The sequence below is a fragment of the Malaclemys terrapin genome, chromosome 4 (assembly GCF_027887155.1).
Source record: "Malaclemys terrapin pileata isolate rMalTer1 chromosome 4, rMalTer1.hap1, whole genome shotgun sequence".
Classification (NCBI taxonomy): domain Eukaryota; kingdom Metazoa; phylum Chordata; order Testudines; family Emydidae; genus Malaclemys; species Malaclemys terrapin.
In genome coordinates this window covers 86,379,220-86,401,117 of record NC_071508.1, presented here as the reverse complement: position 1 = coordinate 86,401,117, position 21,898 = coordinate 86,379,220, and the positions used below count along the sequence as shown (strand labels likewise).

General features: G+C 45.2%; 1 protein-coding gene across 2 annotated transcripts in view; it reads right to left on the bottom strand.

Moving 5' to 3' along the window:
- Positions 1-20,118, bottom strand: part of SMOC1 (SPARC related modular calcium binding 1) — a 167,231-nt gene extending 147,113 nt beyond the window's left edge. For both annotated transcript variants that reach the window (XM_054027263.1, XM_054027265.1), the window contains exon 1: positions 19,815-20,118. In XM_054027263.1, coding sequence (XP_053883238.1) covers positions 19,815-19,922 — 108 coding nt within the window. In that variant the 5' untranslated portion in view covers positions 19,923-20,118. The remainder of the gene's footprint in view (positions 1-19,814) is intronic.
- Positions 20,119-21,898: the final 1,780 nt, after the last annotated feature.

The window sequence follows — 21,898 nt, the reverse complement described above, 5'->3', positions numbered from 1 at the left end:
TATCCACCATCAGTGCAAGACTGTGGCACACTGAAAAATGAGCCAGTATAAAGAATTCGAGAACTACTTATTTTAGTAAAAGGAATACTGTACTATATCCATAGTTCAATAAAAGCCTGAAGATACAACTGAATTCAGGCTCATGCCCCAGACTACCTAAAGCTTGAAGCAGAGCACATAGGGTCTTGCCATATTTTTTTTTATTTGCAAAAACAAAGTAAAAAAAAAAAAAGTAAAACCACACTGCCTACAAAGGGTCTTGCCATTTTCATCTATAAATCTCAAAAGTTCATTACACAAAAAGGGAGTAAGTTCACCTTCTTCAAAAGGAGTTAAGAGGCTCAGAAACATTAAGTAATTTGCCCAGGATTACAGAGGAAGTCTGTGGCAGAGAGCAGAATAGATCACTAATGTCCCAACTTCATCCCATGCTACAGTCACAGAAGCACATCAGCGTTCCCAACTCTCATAAATCTTGCAATATTTGGGGTGGGGTTTTTTTTTGGGGGGGGGGGGGGTAAAGCTCCAGCTCCTGGAGTCTCCATGAAAACGTCAGCTCTCATGGGGGTGGGGAGAAATGTTTCAAGCCTTCACTGTTGCAGAGAATAGCTTGGAAAGACAACGACAAGTGCGCTGTGAAGGCTGAGAAACCAGAACTGCCTTAAGTCTCATGACTGAGACCCAATTCATGACTGAGACCCAATTCATGATTAACAGTTGGGGCAGGTGTACTACACTGCCATGCTGTTAACATGCATGTTCAAACCAGATTCTGGCTTTGGAAATTACATCCCGTCTCCCTAAATTCAAGTGGCTGTGCTGTTGTGTGTAGCATTAAGTAGATTTTGCATGTGAAGCAGACAGATGCAGTCAAGTGGTGGCTGAAACAGGCTCTCTTTAGGGCCCAATCCAGCCCCGGTTGGAATGTGCACACCCTTTCTATCCTCATAGTTTGCAGCAAAGCAGTTTAGTATTTCAGAAGGGGGGGGCCACATTCATGTGGTCATCACAGGTGCTTGAATTAAGGGTGCTGGGGGGGCTGCTGCACCCCCTGGCTTGAAGTAGATATCATATACAGGGTTTACAGATTGGTTCAATGGCTCTCAGCACCCCCACTATACCAATTGTTCCAGTACACTTGGTGATCATCTGAAATAATCTGCAGTATGGCCAGCAATACAGAAGCAGCAGTATTTGGTTTTGGAGCCCACAGATTAGTGGTAAAAGAGGACAATATAGGCAGGAAATAGCTCAACTCATTCTAATCCCCTTCCCACTAACATTTTGAGCCTCCATTCCCAAAAGTGCTCTACATTGACAATGCCAGTTCCACCCATCCACCGCTGCCTTTTCTCTATCTTGTGCTACCATCTTACACTCAACTTACCTTTAAAAAGCTTTCATCAGACTGTGGTTAAAATACAAACAAAACTGATAGTTTGATGCAAAGCAGGGAGAGAGAATTCCCTTCCCAGGTCTAAATCAATGTCCCAGTAATTAACCAGGGAGGGGGAATTAAATGAATGCAAGTGAGATTAATTGCATTGCATTTTAATCTTGTCATGTTGATTGACACAAAGTCAGAGGTGCTTTGCTCGCCCCTCTTTCCGGGAGAACTGTTGACCTTTCAGACTGATAAAGAAACATCTGCTTTTTTTGCTTGTTTTTCTTTTCGAGTTTAACAGTTTATATTGCAATTACCAGAGTGGATTCCAGGCTTCAGCTAGAAAGGACACTTGCCAGTTATTTATTCAGCCCGCTGTAAAAGCCTCTTCAGGAGCTTGAAACATTTCTGAGGCATTGCCATTTAAAGTAAGTTTCAGGAGATGGCAAGATCTGCACTGCAGTTTTCACAAACCAAACAGTTCTCCAAAAAAGAATCACTTTATGAAAAAGGAAGATTTTCCTTTTATCATCAGAACGCTGCTCTGCAAAAGCCACTTCCATCAGAGATGAAACTGTTTTGCAGACAAAGGATTCAGCCTTGGCACCCTTGTGAGCTACGAGGGCAATAGATTAATTTTGTAATTAGAGAGACCTGACCAACACTCCCACAGAACTCAAACAGCAGGGAGAGAGACCTCCCAAATGCCAGGCCTGCATTTTAACCATTAAACAGTCTTGCCACCTCTGTTTCTTTGATGCAGCCTCTCTCACGTTATTGTCTATGGGGTTGAGGGAATGCCTTCTTCGAGCCATGCATGGAGAGTCCCCTCCTATGAGAGGAGGTCAGCAACCTCTGTGATACTGCCTCCCCGTGTAGTACCCTTCATAGGGCCAGGCCCCCATACGGCAGTACCATCAGGGAGAAGACCATGCATGTCATTTTGGCTTTCATCTCCCACTCCCTCCCCAGGAGGCAAGCAAACTCCATTAAAAGTTGGTGGCACCCAGGGCCGGCTCCAGGCACCAGCCCAGCAAGCAGGTGCTTGGGGCGGCATGTCGGGCTCTTCGGGGGGGCGGAGAAAAGTACCTGCCGCCGAAGAAGAAAGCAGCGCAGTGGAGCTGCTGCCGAGTGCGGCTTTCTTTTCCCCCCCCCCCGCCGCTTGGGGCGGCAAAAACCTTGGAGACAGCCCTGGTAGCACCCCATGCTGTGTCACCTGTTCTGCACTCCTTGCTTACTTCCAGTCAGAGGAAATACCCCCCCACACACCCCTCTTTATGGGGAAAGAGGGATTTTGATGCTTCCTGGCAGTATGTAGACTAGCAAGGCACATCACTACCACCTGCCCTTGCAGAAGAAAGCCCTGTGTGTGCCTACCGTGGGTCAGTTCTCTGACTCTACTGGCCAGGGGCAATACAAGCACTCCCCTCTAGGCCTATGCAGGTCCCACTCTTTCTACTGAGTGGAACAAGCACTCTAACCCTCAAGCCCCATGGGACACTCCAGGGAGATGCTAACTCCTGCTCCATTGGACAATCGCTAGTCACAGATTCACACTATTCCAAAGAAGCAGTATGCTCCAGCTTACTAGTTACACCTCAGATCACTACTCCACTTAACACACAGCACTGGATGTTTTCACTATAACAACAAGCATAGAGTTTATTTAACAAATTAGAGAGATTCCAGTGATGGAAAGTTGGAAACAAATGGCTACATATCAAATAAAATCATAGCATGCATTCTAGAGCCTAGACTTACTTAACTAGATACTTTCATGTCTTCTAGAGCAATGCACCTAAAGTCCTTCCTGTGTTTTACAGCCAGGTTTGGCTAAGGCCCCTCCGTTCATAAGACAAAACATATAATTTACACGCTCAATCCCTCACTGAGGTGGTACCTCTGCATCCACAGTTATACCCCAATAATTCACTCTCTTTACTCAAAGAGGATCCCCTCCTGCTGTTCATTTCTTCCTGAAAGGGAAATTTACAGATTTCCCAATCTCCGATTAGCATTTGGCTGAGTAGGCAAACAGGCATCCATTGGGAGATATAAAATGCCCAATACTCATGGCCAGACAGCAAGATAAGTGTCATTTGCCTCCTATTTGAAAGAAAACAGGTAACCAGAACATATTTTCAGTATAAACATAACTCCTTAAATATTATCTGTACATACATTTTGCAGTCATTATGGCCACCGGTGGGATACTGGTTCTCAGAGACCTCACATGTTACTTTTTAGTGAATTAGGTATATATCCAACCCAGAGAAGGCCTATAAAACTCTATGCACCCTCTGCCAGAGAGATCAAGAGGTCGCTAGGTCATAGGAATTTTGGTACAACAGTTGACAAAAGCTGCAATACTCCAGTGAATGTGGAATGGCGGTGGACTCCAGAAACAGTAGTGTTGTCCTACTAGTGGATACACAAAGTTTGGGGCTGGACCCATGCTCTTTCCATGGAGGGAGGGGCAAACCCCACCTTCTAAATGCTCCTATATGGTGAGAGACTGACAATATCCTGTAATTTTCTGAACAAACCTTATGGAATTAAGAAAGTAATTTATACCTTATTGAATTAGTATTAAAAATTCAACTGTGTATTTAGGGTTGCCAACTTTCTAATGTCTAAAAACCAGATCCCACCACTCTACCTCTTCACCCCAGGCCCTGCCCCCTCCTTCCTCATCACTTGATCCTCTCCACCTCCCTCACCCAACCAGCTGGGCTCCCGCTGCTCCAGGACTGGTATAGGAGCTAAAGCCTCACATGGAGATGCCTGCCTGCCTATGAGATGCAGATAGGAGGCAGCCCTGGCTGTGCAGGGGCTGGTGTGGGTTGATGACCCAGGGCCTCCCCAAACCACGGTGAGTGGACTTTTGGTGTCTGATTAGTACATCTGACCGGACACTGCCAGGTCCCCTTTTTGACTGGAAAGTCCAGACAAAAACAGGACACTTGACACAGTAGGGTTGCATGAGTGACTGGAATTGTAGGTTTTTCCATGGGAAGAGTAAACAGAACAACAGGGGGTGACTAGGCAAATTCACTCTGGTCCTAACAGTCTCCAGAGAAGTCACCTCCCTGAAAAGGTTTGCCTAAATCAGTTCAGACTGGATTCTCCAGGGACCAAACACACAAAGAAATAGGTTATGGCTAAATAGCCTGGTTTTAAATAGATTTAGGTCCTCCTTCTTGATCCAGCAAGTGGACAGACCCCCTGGTCCACAGCCCCCACCCCCAAACCCTTAGGGTTGGATTGGAAGAACTAGGTGCTTGTTCTAAGCTGAAGTTGTGATGAACTGGTAATCTCAAGGAATCCCCCTTTTTTGGGGGGGAGGGGGAAGAAGGGAGGGGTGCTGAAGGACTGTTCCTGCCAGAATCCATGTTAGGATTGGGGTTAATTCTGGTAATCTTATTAGCATACCTGTAGGTTTTTATTATGGTTTGCTCTGTAATGCTTTTTACCTTAAGAAGAAACTAGGTTTGCATAGGATGTGCTGTGCGGTACCTTAACTGTAGCATTACACCTATTAATCATCTCCGAAGAGCAAGCAAGCAGGGTGTCCTTGGGTAACCTATCTGTGCTGAGGCCACTACATTGTAGGCATGGAACTGTTCAGCCTGGAAATATCCCAGTGAGAAAGGCAGAGAAATGTGTATCTCCACTTGAGAGGCAACAGAGGAGGGGAAATACAGGTGCAGTTGCCTTGAACGGAACAGAAGGGAGCCACAGACATGTCCTCTCTCAGATTTCCACCATAATACATAGAGCCAAATCATGCTTAACTAAGCAGTGAGTTCCCTAGATTCAGATCTATTTGAAAGAGTGCCATTTACATCACTAGACAGTTCCTCCTATTGTTGGCTCCTGCAGGGACTTCAGAATCCTGTTGACATCTATTACACAGAAGCAGCGGATGTAATAATATTGACTTTGGTTACTTCACTGCAGGATTAATACACAAATAAAGTCCCTGGGTTTTAATGTTCAACATTAACAAGTGAAATCCTGGTTTGCTCTCAAGCAACAAATCAGAAGGGAATTACTCCCATGTTTAAATCTACCTTTAAGCATCAAGAACAGGAGTACTTGTGGCTCCTTAGAGATGCATCTGAAGAAGTGAGCTGAAGCCCACGAAAGCTTATGCTGAAATAAATTTGTGGCACCTTAGAGACTAACAAATTTATTTCAGCATAAGCTTTCGTGGGCTTCAGCTCACTTCTTCAGATGCATCTCTAAGGTGCCACAAGTACTCCTGTTCTTTCTGCAGATACAGACTAACACGGCTGCTACTTTGAAACCTTTAAGCATCAGTTATTCTAAATAGCACTTGGTGGGTCAATGACCATTAGTGGTGACAAAGCTTTGCGAACAGGGGCTGCTAACAGGGAGTTTCGCAAGGGAGTTCTCCAGGTGAAGGAGGAGCAATACAGCAACCTTTTGGGGTAAGTGACTGTCTGTAGTGTGTGTTTGTTTGTGTTTGAGGGTTACTTGCTGTGTGCTGAGCTTGTGTTTGTCAGTCTGTTTGTTTGTTTTGGTTGTTTGAAGGACCGTGTGCTGTGGCTGGCAGTTGGAAGCTGTGAGCTTCAAAGGAAGGTTTGAAAGCTAGAAGCCTCTGGTAAGTGGCTGAGCCTTAATCAGTGGGCGGGGCATTCATACAGGCCAGGGCTTTATAAAGCAGCGCACAAGCGACCAGGGGCTGCTAACAGGGAGTTTCGCAAGGGAGTTTGGAAGGGAGCAGGAAGGGGGCGAGGGTCCCTTGCCGGTTCCATCTGTTTTCTCTTGATTCCCCTTAATACCTATAAAGCAACTACATTCTAACTGTTTGCTTAAACAACCCTTTCAGCTGACAGGGGGCTGCAGACGGGAGTTTGACAGAGGGAGGCTTACGATGGTTAGGAAGACCCGCAACACCTGTGCCACCACTGCTACTGTCTCCTCCACCTGTGCCTGTAGCCAGACAGAGTGCCTAAGCATGGATGCCTCTACCCAAATCCTGGTGTGGTTTTGCAAAGACTGTAACTTGCAATTTCCACTTACTGATATCCAGGCTGGGGGGACCATCCAATGTGAAAGGTGCCTGCTGGTGGAATCTCTCAGGCAGCAGGTGGGAGAGCTACAGGAGGAGGTGGCTAGGTTGAGGAGCATCCGTATCCACGAGCAATTCCTCGACAGTGTCCATGTGGAGACAGCTGAGGTAGCTGTCCCAGTACACAGGACTGCTGATACACCACTGGTGGAGGAGGAGATGGCTCAGGGTGGACGCTGGCAGCTGGTTACTTCTGGCAGCAGGCAGTGCTCCACCCTTGCTCCGAACCCTCCTGCCGTGGTTATAGGTAACCGTTATGCTCTTCTTGATACAGGAAAGAAGGAATCACTCCCTACAGTAAAGGAGGAGAAGCCTCGTACCCCTAAGGCTGGAGAGTCTGCTGCCACCACTGCGAATAGGAAACGTAGGGTAGTGGTGGTCGGAGACTCTCTGCTGAGGGGGACGGAGGCGCCCATCTGTCGCCCTGACATTTCATCTCGGGAGGTATGCTGCCTGCCGGGGGCCCGTATCCGAGACGTTACGGAGGCATTGTCGAGGATTATCCGGCCCTCTGACTACTACCCCATGCTACTCATCCATGTGGGCACAAATGATACTGCGCGGTGTGACACTGAGCGGATCAAGAGTGACTACAGGGCTCTGGGAGCACGGGTGAAGGAGTTTGGAGCGCAGGTGGTATTCTCTTCAATTCTTCCTGTCAAAGGTAGGGGCCCGGGCAGAGACAGATGCATCATGGAGGTGAATGCCTGGCTGCGAAGATGGTGTCGCCAGGAGGGCTTTGGCTTCCTAGACCACGGGATGCTATTCGAGGAAGGACTGCTAGGCAGAGATGGCGTTCACCTTTCGAGGAGAGGGAAGACCCTATTCGGACACAGACTGGCTAACCTAGTGAGGAGGGCTTTAAACTAGGTTCGACGGGGACAGGTGGGCAAAGCCCACAGGTAAGTGGGGAACATGGAGACCGGGGAAATGAGTCGGAAACAAGAGGGAATGTGGGCTATATTGGCAGAGAGAAAGGAGAGTCAGGAAAAAACTGGGAGGAAAGATCAAACCAGTATCTTAAATGCCTATATACAAATGCGAGAAGTATGGGGAATAAGCAGGAAGAACTGGAAGTGCTAATAAATAAATACAACTATGACATTGTTGGCATCACTGAAACTTGGTGGGATAATACACATGATTGGAATGTTGGTGTGGATGGGTACAGCTTGCTCAGGAAGGATAGACAGGGGAAAAAGGGAGGAGGTGTTGCCTTATATATTAAAAATGTACACACTTGGACTGAGGTAGAGATGGACATAGGAGACGGAAGTGTTGAGAGTCTCTGGGTTAGGCTTAAAGGGGCAAAAAACAAGGGAGATGTCATGCTAGGCGTCTACTACAGGCCACCTAACCAGGTGGAAGAGGTGGATGAGGCTTTTTTCAAGCAACTAACAAAATCATCCAAAGCCCAAGATTTGGTGGTGATGGGGGACTTCAACTATCCGGATATATGTTGGGAAAATAACACAGCGGGGAACAGACTATCCAACAAATTCTTGGACTGCATTGGAGACAACTTTTTATTTCAGAAGGTTGAAAAAGCTACTAGGGGGGAAGCTGTTCTAGACTTGATTTTAACAAATAGGGAGGAACTCGTTGAGAATGTGAAAGTAGAAGGCAGCCTGGGTGAAAGTGATCATGAAATCATAGACTTTGCAATTCTAAGGAAGGGTAGAAGGGAGAACAGCAAAATAGAGACAATGGATTTCAGGAAGGCAGATTTTGGGAAGCTCAGAGAGCTGATAGGTAAGGTCCCATGGGAATCAAGACTGAGGGGAAAAACAACTGAGGAGAGTTGGCAGTTTTTCAAAGGGACACTATTAAGGGCCCAAAAGCAAGCTATTCCGCTGGTTAGGAAAGATAGAAAATGTGGCAAAAGACCACCTTGGCTTAACCACGAGATCTTGCACGATCTAAAAAATAAAAAGGAGTCATATAAAAAATGGAAACTAGGACAGATTACAAAGGATGAATATAGGCAAACAACACAGGAATGCAGGGGCAAGATTAGAAAGGCAAAGGCACAAAATGAGCTCAAACTAGCTACGGGAATAAAAGGAAACAAGAAGACTTTTTATCAATACATTAGAAGCAAGAGGAAGACCAAAGACAGGGTAGGCCCACTGCTTAGTGAAGAGGGAGAAACAGTATCAGGAAACTTGGAAATGGCAGAGATGCTTAATGACTTCTTTGTTTCGGTCTTCACCGAGAAGTCTGAAGGAATGCCTAACATAGTGAATGCTAATGGGAAGGGGGTAGGTTTAGCGGATAAAATAAAAAAAGAACAAGTTAAACATCACTTAGAAAAGTTAGATGCCTGCAAGTCACCCGGGCCTGATGAAATGCATCCTAGAATACTCAAGGAGCTAATAGAGGAGGTATCTGAGCCTCTAGCTATTATCTTTGGAAAGTCATGGGAGACGGGAGAGATTCCAGAAGACTGGAAAAGGGCAAATATAGTGCCCATCTATAAAAAGGGAAATAAAAACAACCCAGGTAACTACAGACCAGTTAGTTTAACTTCTGTGCCAGGGAAGATAATGGAGCAAGTAATTAAGGAAATCATCTGCCAACACTTGGAAGGTGGTAAGGTGATAGGGAATAGCCAGCATGGATTTGTGAAGAACAAATCATGTCAAACCAATCTGATAGCTTTCTTTGATAGGATAACGAGCCTTGTGGATAAGGGTGAAGCGGTGGATGTGGTATACCTAGACTTTAGTAAGGCATTTGATACGGTCTCGCATGATATTCTTATCGATAAGCTAGGCAAATACAAATTAGATGGGGCTACTATAAGGTGGGTGCATAACTGGCTGGATAATCATACTCAGAGAGTTGTTATTAATGGTTCCCAATCCTGCTGGAAAGGCGTAACGAGTGGGGTACCGCAGGGGTCTGTTTTGGGACCGGCTCTGTTCAATATCTTCATCAACGACTTAGATATTGGCATAGAAAGTACGCTTATTAAGTTTGCGGATGATACCAAACTGGGAGGGATTGCAACTACTTTGGAGGACAGGGTCATAATTCAAAATGATCTGGACAAATTGGAAAAATGGTCTGAGTTAAACAGGATGAAGTTTAACAAAGACAAATGCAAAGTGCTCCACTTAGGAAGGAAAAATCAATTTCACACATACAGAATGGGAAAAGACTGTCTAGGAAGGAGTACGGCAGAAAGGGATCTAGGGGTTATAGTGGACCACAAGCTAAATATGAGTCAACAGTGTGATGCTGTTGCAAAAAAAGCAAACATGATTCTGGGATGCATTAACAGGTGTGTTGTGAGCAAGACACGAGAAGTCATTCTTCCGCTCTACTCTGCTCTGGTTAGGCCTCAGCTGGAGTATTGTGTCCAGTTCTGGGCACCGCATTTTAAAAAAGATGTGGAGAAACTGGAAAGGGTCCAAAGAAGAGCAACAAGAATGATTAAAGGTCTTGAGAACATGACCTATGAAGGAAGGCTGAAAGAATTGGGTTTGTTTAGTTTGGAAAAGAGAAGACTGAGAGGGGACATGATAGCAGTTTTCAGGTATATAAAAGGGTGTCATAAGGAGGAGGGAGAGAACTTGTTCACTTTAGCCTCTAAGGATAGAACCAGAAACAATGGGTTTAAACTGCAGCAAGGGAGGTCTAGATTGGACATTAGGAAAAAGTTCCTAACTGTCAGGGTGGTTAAACACTGGAACAAATTGCCTAGGGAGGTTGTGGAATCTCCGTCTCTGGAGATATTTAAGAGTAGGTTAGATAAATGTCTATTAGGGATGGTCTAGGCAGTATTTGGTCCTGCCGTGCGGGCAGGGGACTGGACTCGATGACCTCTCGAGGTCCCTTCCAGTCCAATAATCTATGAATCTATGAATAAAAAAGTCAAGTTAAAGGAAAAATTACTACTTTGAACACTTTTAGCCAAACAGTAATACTCACAATCATGAATAGGGATTTCTTAAGTCTCTCCTAAATAAAAAACAAGTGGAAATGAATGTGCAATTCTAACATACAAAAAAGTACATCCATGTATTTCAGAAGGTTAATGAGGACTGACTGGAAGAGGGGATCTGAAGGTTAGTCTTCACCATCCAGCCATCAAAGATTCATTGTCTGTTTTTCCTAGTTATCAGCTTTGGCTTCCTCAAACCTTTCCCAAATAATCTGGGGCAAGTATAGATTTACCATAAACAGGACTAAAGTGAACAGTCCATGTGTTATGTGCATGCCATCAGCCACACGCAGAAAGTGACAGACATTCTAAGGAGTTCTCCTCTCCCCTTGTTGGGTTTTGTTTGAGATTTATGGGGGAGATGGCAAGTGACTCACTGAAAAGATGGTCTTCAATTCCTGTTAATAAATGCTGTCTTTACAATAATCATTTCTTCAAATTGGAGTAAGATTAGGAAAGTTCTATCCTTTATGTTTTGTTCAGTTCTTGCTGTTGCAAGAACCTTCTGATCTAGAACACTGATCAGTTAGAGCATAAAGGACTTGCCAGAAGCTTTCCATATGTAGGTATTCTCCAAAGGCAGTGCCATTGGATGGGTGACCCAGGCACTCCTTTCCCTCTTTAAGATGAGGCCGTTTCTGCTTGTATTGGGATAAGTATTGTGGAACAACTAAGAACATATTACATTTTGCTAGAGAAATGGTCACTGTAAATAGAAAAATATGGCAAACTACTTCAAGGTAGGCAAAGTATCTTTCTCAATCCAATTCAGGGTGTTGGTTCTAGTCTTCAAAGTATAGAAAAGTAGCTTGAACCCTATACACAAGAGCATCTCCCAAAACAGACTTGCCATAGGAGCAAGGTACAGGATCACACACATGCCCACCCACCACAAAGCTTCTGTAGTGGCCCCTCTCCCACAGGCTGGGGGGAAAGACACTGTCTACTAAGCATGTCCAGTCAGCTAGTTGGGAAACCCTGAACTGAGCCATATTTTGGTGCCACTAGTCTGCTAGGGTTCCATCCCCTTTTGGATGTCACCACTGTCCTATATACTTTGCCGCATCAGCATAATACCTATGCTATTCATAGTACTGCCCTAATGGCACCAGCTAGGACAGAGTGAAGCCATCTAGAACCCAACGCTGGGAAGCAAAACTGAAGGACTGCAAGGGATAAAGCAAACTTGTGTGTCAAAAATTGTCCTACATGAATAGTCCACAGGTAATATGAAAATGCAGGGGAGGCAGATAAGGAGTATTGGACTGTTCTGATCTCATGCCAGCCATAAACCTTTAAAAGGACGCTACCAACTTGTTTAAAGAGAGCAACTTTCCCTAAACCAAAAGGGGGGGAAGTCAGGGAAAGGATGACAAAATCTTTGAGAGAAGAGGATGTTACATGAGTGCATAAAGTCAAGAAGGTACTACTGGCTATTATTTTATTGCAGCCACATGCCAGGCTCTCAATCAGGGTCAGAATGATGCTGTGGTCAGCAGCATACAAGAGGGGAGACACAAGGTACCTGCCCTGAACAGCTTACAATCCAGTCAAATATGCACCCAAATCAATACCCTCTCAGGCACTGCAAACCTCAACATTAGGCTGAAGTTCGTTGATCTTACTGAGCAATTAAGAATGTTGCATACTGTAACTGTGCAGTTGCCAAGTAGCTCAAATCAATTGCTTTTGAGGGAGACTTGTCTCCACTCTGAAATGGCCCAGACAGAGTCATGAACAAGTGCCCTAAGTTCTTCCCACCTCCATTTTGTTCCCTAGCTTAAACACATCAATGTATTTTTACATGGAAGAAGCCAACAGACTCCTTCACATTGCATGCAAGGATCTGCAAGTCTCTTAATGAAAGACCTTTACACACCTGCACGCATCTCACTACCAGTTTCAATACAACGTGACTTTCTACTAAATAGATAGGCCCTGACCAAAAGGGAAACAGAACCTTGCAACTGCAGCACAGCAGTGTTTGAACATGGCTGTTACTAGCTGGGTTCCAACGCACAGTTCATCTGATGGGTATGAGCTGACATTTTTTGTTAATGAGTGCCACATACTACAGACCTAGGAAGCCTGCAATAGTACATCACAGCCAAAGCAGATACAGTTGTCACACTGCTTAGTTCTAGAGAATGCTGACTGCGAGCACAGCAATCCATGAGCACGTTGTCGCCTTCACTGCCTCCACCAAGCAGCATAAGCTACTTCTGCCTCCTTTATATTTTAAGCAGTAGCAACTTTGGGTTTCAGTCTGGCCTGAGAGGCTCACAAGTCATAGTCCTGGTGATATTCCATGTGTCACCGAGACAAGCACTGGTGTTCAGCTAGACAGCACATGTAGCATCAGGGATAGAACCAGGACCTTTCCATCCAAAAAGTAAATAAAACAAGCAAACAGACCAATCCACAGAACTTCTATGACTGAGCTAAGGAGACTTCATTGGCAGTAGTGGGGCATTTTTGCTATGTGAGCCAGCCACTAGATGGAGACATGACCACACAATGCACTCATTAGCTTTCCCTAATTTCCCCATCTATAGCAGAAGGTTTGGATCATGTCTGTAGCCTCACATTGCCCAATAGCACAGAGTAATTTTTAAACCTAGTTCTGAAGTGACACCATTGCCAAAAGTGATGGAAGCCTTTGCCACGTCACTTGCCCAAATCCCCAGATTGAGGGATGCAAGATAAAGGGCAGCAAGCTGTAAGTGATGTAGAATTCCGTAGCCTTAGTTTTTATTGTAAATGTATAGTCCAAATAAAAACTAATATGCTAGGTTTGTGTGGGAGCAAGAGTTACTATTCCCATTCATTTAAATGGGGAGTTTGCAGCCCTCTCAGCAATTGATTCAGACCAGGGCCGAGGGACCTCCTGCCCCCGAATTGCCATAGGTGCCGCCCCTCTCTCCTGGCCGCCCCAAGCACCTGCTTGTTAAGCTGGTGCCTGGAGCCGGCCCAGATTCAGACTGCCTATAAATTCAGGAAGTCACAGCATCAGTTTTACACTAGATTCACTTTGTTATCTTCACAACCACACGTGCTAAAACACTTTGTTTAAATAACAGCTGGAGCAAGGGATGACTTCCATAGCACAGTGGTTTTCAACCTGTGGTTTGGCAGACCCCTGGAGGGCTGCAGACTATGGAAGATTTTTTTCAAAGGGGTCTGCTCCGCCATTCAAAAATTTTTAACTGGGGTCTGCAAATGAAAAAGGTTAAAAAAACCATGTTACATAATACATGGGGTCATGACTAGAGTAAGGGATTGTATCCCCAGTACAGTGTCAGTACAGTTAGCTGAGGGTCTTCATGTGTTTTACCTACCCATTTTTCTATGTTACCAGCCTTCATGGAAGCAAAACGCTAAATTCATCCTTTGCAAGAGACAGCTATTTAAAAGTAGAAACTCAGCCAAAACCCCTCTATTCCCTAAAATGACAGGGTTATAAGGGAGGTCCTAAAATGCAGACCAGTAGTAAAGTTCCTGAAAAAGCCACAGTAGTTGGCTAATCAAACAAACATTTGTATAATGGATTTTTTTCAAGTCACACAGAATGAGGAAAGCTAACCAAATATTGTACAATACTAGCAAAGTGTTAGTCCTTGGGTGCCACGCTAAACAGATCTCAGAAGTAAAGTCAACTCTTATCCTACCACACAAGCGTATAACCAACAATGCAAGTCAGATCAGCACATTGAGCCTCTTGGGTGCATAACAAAAAAACACCTACTGGCTGTTTAACATTAACCTCTACATAATCCAAATAGTACAGGGGCCCCAGAGCAGTCAACCTGCTAAGATTCCCCCCCTCCTCTCTCCAACATAAAATAGACACACATACCCAAAGGGCAAAAAGAAAAGAGCTGGAACTGTTCTAGGTAGAACTAGATTCACTTAAATGAAGATCTGATCCAGTCATAATTTAAACATTTGAGACGAGATGCATAATACCATAGCAATTCTACTGTGCTAGAGGTAGTACTATGCTCGGAGGACTCTGACCCAGTGTTCCCTTTTGTTATGTACTTACAATTTTCCACTACTGTAGTCTCTCCAAAATACGTAAACCCTGCGCCATTACAACTTTTTAGTCAGTCATTTTCTATCAATGAAAGCTAAGAGAATTAAATTTAATAAGACTGAAAGGAAAGCTCATGGATGAGCCCAAACATCAAGGCAGTTTTAATCCAGATCTGAATTATGCAGTGCAGGCCCACATCTTCTCTGTGTAAGATATTAAGCAGAGCTTCAGGCTCACACAGACTGCACTCTTTTATAGTGGTGCAATGGAGAGAACACAGAGGGCATCTGCTTTTTGGAACAAGTAGGGCCATCTCCCTTGCAGGAGGTTACAGAATTCACGGACATTACTACAATACAGGCTTCCTCATACAGGTTTTATTTCAAATTCCTTCAGGTGTGGTCCATGCCCCTTATTTAGGGGGTGGGGATTGCTGTAGTCCATTTCAGTTCCTCATTATCTGAGGTTGTGATTTGGGGTCCTTACTTGTGGACAACTGTAGGGAAAGAGTTACCATTAGTCCACATAGTAAGCCACCACCATGGTGAGTGCAATCTCATGACGGATTTCTCGGATCCATATATTACACTGGTTTATGGCTTTGACACCCATTGTTCTGTTCCATGACTTTACTAGTAGCACCTCCCCCAGCTGTTGTGTTGTCTCCAGGTAGGTATTACCATCATGCACCCTCTTTCAAAATCATTGTCCAGGTAATTAGGGGTCAGGAGGACCCTTGTAAACCTGGCTATGTTCTGCTCCCCACCCTAAGAAGCATAGAATCCTTTCCTAAAAGGTTTATATGATGGTTGTTTTTATTTGCTCTACAGGGGAGGGAAAGATCCTCACAACCTGTCCCAAGCTCATGACCAGTTCTACAGGGATGTTGGGGGTTCAGCTCCCAAAGTCTCATCAATCCTATGCTTTTCAGGGAAGGGGAGGAGGACTTTTCAAGACTGGGCCACTATCTCATATAGTCTCTTCTTGCTTATGAGGATTTCTGGAGCACTGCAACCCACATTTTATCCCTCTTACATAAACCAACTGCTTTCACAGCCCTAGGGCACCACAATAGTGCCACTACCCTCTGTTGTGACATACAGAATTTGAGGCTGTCCTAGTGCTCCTCACTTAGGTATTGGTCTCAAAGAGGAGGAAATGGATCTGCAGAAGACCATGCTAGCTTGTCTTGTGCTGGGGGGGGGGGGAGGGGGGGGGGGGGAGATGGAGGTTCCTGCCACTACTCCTCTCCAGCACCAAGTGAGAAAAGCAGGGCTTGGGGGCACAACCCATCTGGTCTGCTATTGGATGAACAAATGCTGCTAAATGGCACATAACAGTCTGCAATTTTTCGAGAGCCAGCCAAGTGTTCTTCTCAGGCTTGAGGTACAGACTCTGAACCTGGTCTGTGGACTACTGGTGCTCTGAAGACCAATTGCTGACAGGGTGAGCAGAACTGGTGCCAGAATGACATGGAATGGAAGAGCCAGAGCCAAGAGGTGGGGGGGGAGGCGGGGAAAAGACACCAATTCACTTTTTAATGAGACAACATTCTAAAGGCAGCTAAAAGACATTCTTATTACTTTTCCATATGATCAATTGCTGCAGTTGCATAGGGATGTTAGACTGCACAGGAAGAGGGTGGTAATGTGATCACAAAAGAGAGCAGAAGTGGTTCAAGAGAAGTCTCTGTTAAGACATTGGCCATGTTATGAAATATTAGATCAGGAATTCCAAGATATTTCTAGGGAACCCTAGGTACTAAAGGTTCCTATAGACCATCTCAGTGAGTATGTTTAATTAGGAGTCTGAAAGCCGGTCGGATTGTACATACTAAATGAGGTTTTCTGCACAGCAAGTCACTGGGAAACCTAGAATAGCCTCAAATAGATTCAAGCTGCTGCCATAATTTTATTATACCAGGAGACAAAGGTAGCAGGTACGAGTATTGGTAAGCCCCTTTTGAGGGCCACATCAAGCCATAGTGAAGCAACAGACCCATATATCAAAAGTCCAGTAGGTACAGGCAGCCACCCACAGCATACCGTGACTTTTAGTGGCAGTCAATTTGTACAAAAAAATACTTCTGAAAAATATTTGAGCTATTGTTACAAGAAACATCAAGATTACTCTATTTTTAGTTTTACTTTGTCTATTCAACAATACTTAAGGGTACCCTTCTTACCCTTATATATTCACACCATTTACCAAGTCTTTCACTCAGCAATGGGGGGGGGGGAATCATATGTTGTATGGAGGACTCAGGCACAGGAGTAATACTTGGAACTACTCTAGTCATTTGAAAATGACTAGACTAAGTTTGACAAGGTAGGTGAGGGAATATCTTTTACTGGACCAACTTCTGTTGGTGGAAGGTACAAGCTTCTGAACTCACACAGAGTTCTTCTTCAGGTCTGGGGAAGGAAGCAGAGCAGTGGTGCTGGAACAATTTTTATAATGGGGGTGCTGAAGGCAGAAATCCTGTATTCAAGCCAGGGGGTGTGGTGGCACCTCCAGTTCCAGCACCTATGAAGCAGAGAGTATCTCAGCTAAATAAAAGTTGAAACAGTTTATTAAAATAGAAGAGGCAATACAAATGACCACCTCCAACATGTGTCACCCCTTCTACTTAACTATCTGTCCCAACTTTTATTTAGCTCAGACACTCTGCTTCCTTCCCCAGACTTGAAGAAGAGCTCTGTATAAGCTTGAGCCTTCCACCAACAGAAGTTGGTCCAATAAAAGGTATTACATCACCTACTTTGGGTCTCTCTTATCCTAGGACCAACACAACTACAACAATACTGCAAATTGAGTAAGTCAGTAGTGAAGTTTTAAATATTAAAGCCTACAAACACTACAAGATATAGTGCTGAGTACCCTAAAGTAGCCTGATTTCATTGTGATAAGCATTGCACCCAAAACCAAGTGTCTGCAGAATCAAACCCTAAAATTGCAATCCTGCCCACTTCCAAAGAGATAGGGGTTCTGAAAGGGATATGGTTTAACAAGCCAGATGTTTCTCTTCACTCATATCACAGATCTAGTCTCAGGATCAGAGAAACAGTGAGTGGTGTAGCTTAGTGGCCATCATAAAAAACACAATGAATAATTCAAAGAACTTTTGTAATGTAGATGGGAATCTAAAACATGGCACCTTTAGACCAGTGACAGCTTTATTGGGAGTGCCTAATCATCAGGTGAGTGTAATAGATAGGATCTGAATTTCAACATGCTAGTGGAACAAGCTGTGGGGAGGAGAGCACACCACTACACAACTCCACTCTTTTCAACAAGTCACTTGAAGAGGGTGGAGAGGATTTACTAGTTAAATACACAAAAGTCACAATTTTATATTGAAGAGCCCATAAGCTAAACTTTTAAAGGCACAGGTCTCTCCAATAAACAAAAAGCTATGATGTCAGATTAGCTGACTTTTCCCACTGACTGTGGAACATTCTTTGGAGGGAAAAAAAAAGTTAGTTCATTGAATTCATGGAGTGAGAACACAGACTCAACAGCTGTTTGTGTTTGGGTTTTAGATTCTCTTGAAGTAACTTGTATTTCAAAAAAAGATACAGTCTAGGGAGCAGTTAAACTGGCTTGTAAAATACAGTATATAAAAAAGTCTACCAGGAATCTGTTTGACAGACAGGCTTGTTGTGCAATTATGCAGGCTGGCATCAGGATTTGTTTGTTTTATTCTTCATCTCAACTGTTCCTAATTAAGGCTCTCAGCTACTTCACTGATGAGGGGCCACATAAGTACCTAGATAGATTCTTTTCAACAGCCCAATGCTTCTTTCAAAGAAAAATAAATTAACTGCCCAGACCTTTGGGATTTTGAAAGCAAGTGATTTACTATCAAACAATACAACTTCATTTAGAAGAACACTTATGCATATCTCAAAACCTTGTGTTTCCTCCAACCTTCAAAATTCCTGTCTCCAAGGATTTATGATATGCACTGGATCCAATCTGCCACATTCTAACTGCTGCTGTTACACATCTGGTCATAAAAGGGCTACAAGGTGCAGCTGAACACAAGGACACACTTTTCTTAATGTGGCAGCTACAGTTTTTCCACAGTATTGAGAGGTTTTTCTCTTAAGTGGGTGTATATTATTCAGACAGTAATCTGGTTTAGTACAACACTTCATTTAAAAAAATGAAGTCTTATTGCTATACTCAGAGTAGAGATTCCTACATAAAGGAATCTAGATCTTATCCCTATTTAGGATAGTAGTTAGATTAAGTATTAAATTAAATACATTTCAGACCAATCAGCAAAAAGTGCATGTGGACAGTGCACCCAACATGTTTACATACAGGTTAAGGTTTTTCCACTTACCCAGAATTGTGTTTTTATTGCAGCATTGACTTGAGAACTACTGTTTTAGGGCCTTAGAATTCAGAGTCATTACCCAACTCTAGGGGCTGCAGTGGTAACACGTCAGCTGGAGGACCATACTTAGAAGAGAGGTGTTCTTCCCCAGAACAGTTTAATACTTTTGTAAGTGAAATTATCAATCCTAATAAGAGCCAACCATAGATTAAAAGGCAAAACTAGACTCCTAGAGGGAGAAATTTGGGCTGAAGGCATCTAGCTTTATTGCAGGGATTCATTTAATCCCTACTTGGAAACATAATACAAGTCCTAAACTATATTCTGGGAGCCAAGGGGTCCTATTAAACGCAAGGCTGGCAATATAAAAATACAGCATATTAACTTGCTCCTCTCTTTTGCACTGAGCCCTGACAAATGCATGTCCCAGGGTTTTGGGTACTCAGCTTGTACCTGGGCTCTTGATTTTAGGGATCTTCCGAACAGTTATCACTGACCACACAGCAGGCGTCTCTCCCCGCGTGTGTAGCAGAACTCCAAAGGTAGCGATAGGTCAAGCCCAGCAGGGCCAGTGCTAGAAGCCCCCGGGCTCCGTCAGAGCAAACCCCCGAGAGACGCTCCAGCGCCCGTTTGAGCAGAGTTAGGAACCACTCTGGGGTGCGAGGCAGACTACAGCTCACGGGGCACGTCTTAACGCTGGGGGGGAAGCGGCGGCGGCGGCGGATCCGCGGTGCATCCCAGAAACAAGGAGCGATGCAGAACCGCAGCTGAAGTTCCCAGGCAGGCACCGAGCACACAAAAGCCCGTAGTGTACCTGACAAGCATGACAGGGTCAGTGCGGGGCAGGGGGGGATTTTCCAAGCGGGAATGAGAGGCGCACCTGGCTGAGAACCTGGCTGTGACCTGACATAATGACTCCCTTGTGCTGAGCGACCGAGCGCGCGCGCTGGGGGAAGGGGGCGCGAGAGAGATCCCGGGGAAAAGTCAGAAGCTCGCACTTACCCGCGGCCCAGTGGCCCTGTGGCTCTGAACCTGAGGAAGATGCGGCGGCAGCAGCAGCACCAGGAGCAGCTGGGGAGTCACCACGCTGCACCAGGGTCTGGAGAGCATCGTCACTTGGGGGCTGGGGGCTACAGGCACGAGACAACCCCCCTTCCTTCCCTTCTCTACTGGCCGGAGTGCAACTTGCTGCTGGAGCCCTGCCCTTAGCCTGCGGGACAAGCCAAAGGCAGTTTCTTGCCCTAGCCGGGGCGTGCGGGGCACTTGCGCCGCCTAACTTTACCCCCTTCAGCGGTACCAGGTTAAATGCCTGAGCCCTAGCCATTGGGATCCTCGTTATAAAGACCTTGCCTGGGCGGGGCCAGACAGGACTGACTGAGTGAGGCACCCATAACAGCGGAGCTGCTGCTGGGCAAGAGCCAATGACAGGGAGTGAGGGGTGTGCCCCCTCCCCTTCACTACGGCTCCTCCCGTGCGGGAGGGGACAGCGCGCTTCTCAGGTTGCCCCCGGAGGCTGCATGTTTGGGTTCCAGCTGCAGAGCTCCAGAGTGAGGAGCAGCAGGAATCACGGGCGGGGTACGGGAGACACAGGCGGGTTCAAAGCACCGTGCACTTCAATCGCTTCACCTCTGGCACTAGCAACACCTGGGATTAGCTAAACTAGCAGCGCCCTAAAGAGCTCTGTGTCCCCGCAGTGCTGTTTGTTCATCCCTCTCCCAGCTCCCTCAAGAAAGAGGGAGAGGCCAGACCGTTTCTTTGGTTTACAATCAGTTTCACTTTCCAGCTGTCCTGTGCGGACACAATGCTGCAAGGCTTACAGGAGGGTGGTGAAGCACTGGAATGGGTTACCTAGGGAGGTGATAGAATCTCCATCCTTAGAGGTTTTTAAGGCCGGGCTTGACAAAGCCTTGGCTAGGATGATTTAGTTGGTATTAAGTCCTGCTTTAAGCAGGGGATTGGACTAGACGACCTCCTGAGGTCTCTTCCAACCCTGATATTCTATGAAGGGTGATGGAGGAGCGAGGCGCTTACATTTCCATTTCACTTACTTGTGATGGCCTAGAAACCTCCATATGGGGTTTAGGAGCTAGTGGAAGTGTTAGGTGGTTTAGCAATCAAAAGTGCAATTGCCCCCCTCACCCACACGGAGAGATATATTTCCCCTTTCCCCCCATATCTTCCTCAAATCCTAAATCTTTATAAAGTCCAGTCTTTGCAGGAAGAAAACTTAAAACAAATTCTTACAGGAGCTAACAACCAATGGGAAACCAGCCATGCCTTCCCCAAAGCAGTTTCTCCATCTACCTGGTCTTATAATGTGTCCTTTCTTCTATCTGAAAATCTGACTCCACCTTCAGTCCTCAGCCCTGCTTTTTTCCCCTTACGCCTGCAGGAGGTCTGAGCTGGGAGTTAAATCCCTACTGCTGGAAACCATGAGACATCTACTCCCTGGGAACTGTTTAGTAAAAGTTGGGCTTTACAAAGCTCATATTTTGTGTCATATTAGACCTAACATCTTCTCTTACTCTCAGTGCTAGTCAGGGTCACTCGTATGTCCTCCTTCTGGGGGGAACAGAAAGCAGAATCCACTCCAGCAGTTTCAGAATGGATAGCCTCTCATCACCAACCTATTCTGTTCAGTAGAGGTTGGATACACCTGTAAGCAGATAGGCAAATCTGGTTTACAAAGTTATGCTCAAAGCCAGCGTATTATTCAATTGTCAAGTATTAGTGGTGCACTGAGTGCTGTATAAACCTAAGACAGGGTCCCTGCCCTCAAGGAGCTCACAATCTAATTCTAATTACAGGACCAGGTAAAGGTCAAAGTCCTTCTTCTGACCTGCAAAGGCAGCCATTCATCCCAGTGCCATATCAAGGAAAGAGTAGGAACCTCCAGCTCTGCAGGGGCTGGTAATGCTCAGAGACATCAAAGAAGTGATGTGCTTGATGACTCTGAGGGGGGGTAGTGTACCAACTGCATCACTTTCCACTACTCCCTACAGGCCTATTAACCACACAAAATGAATGCCAGATTCTGTGCACTTCACCACCTAGCCAAAGGGAGAGGTGATTGTAGGGGGGCAAGG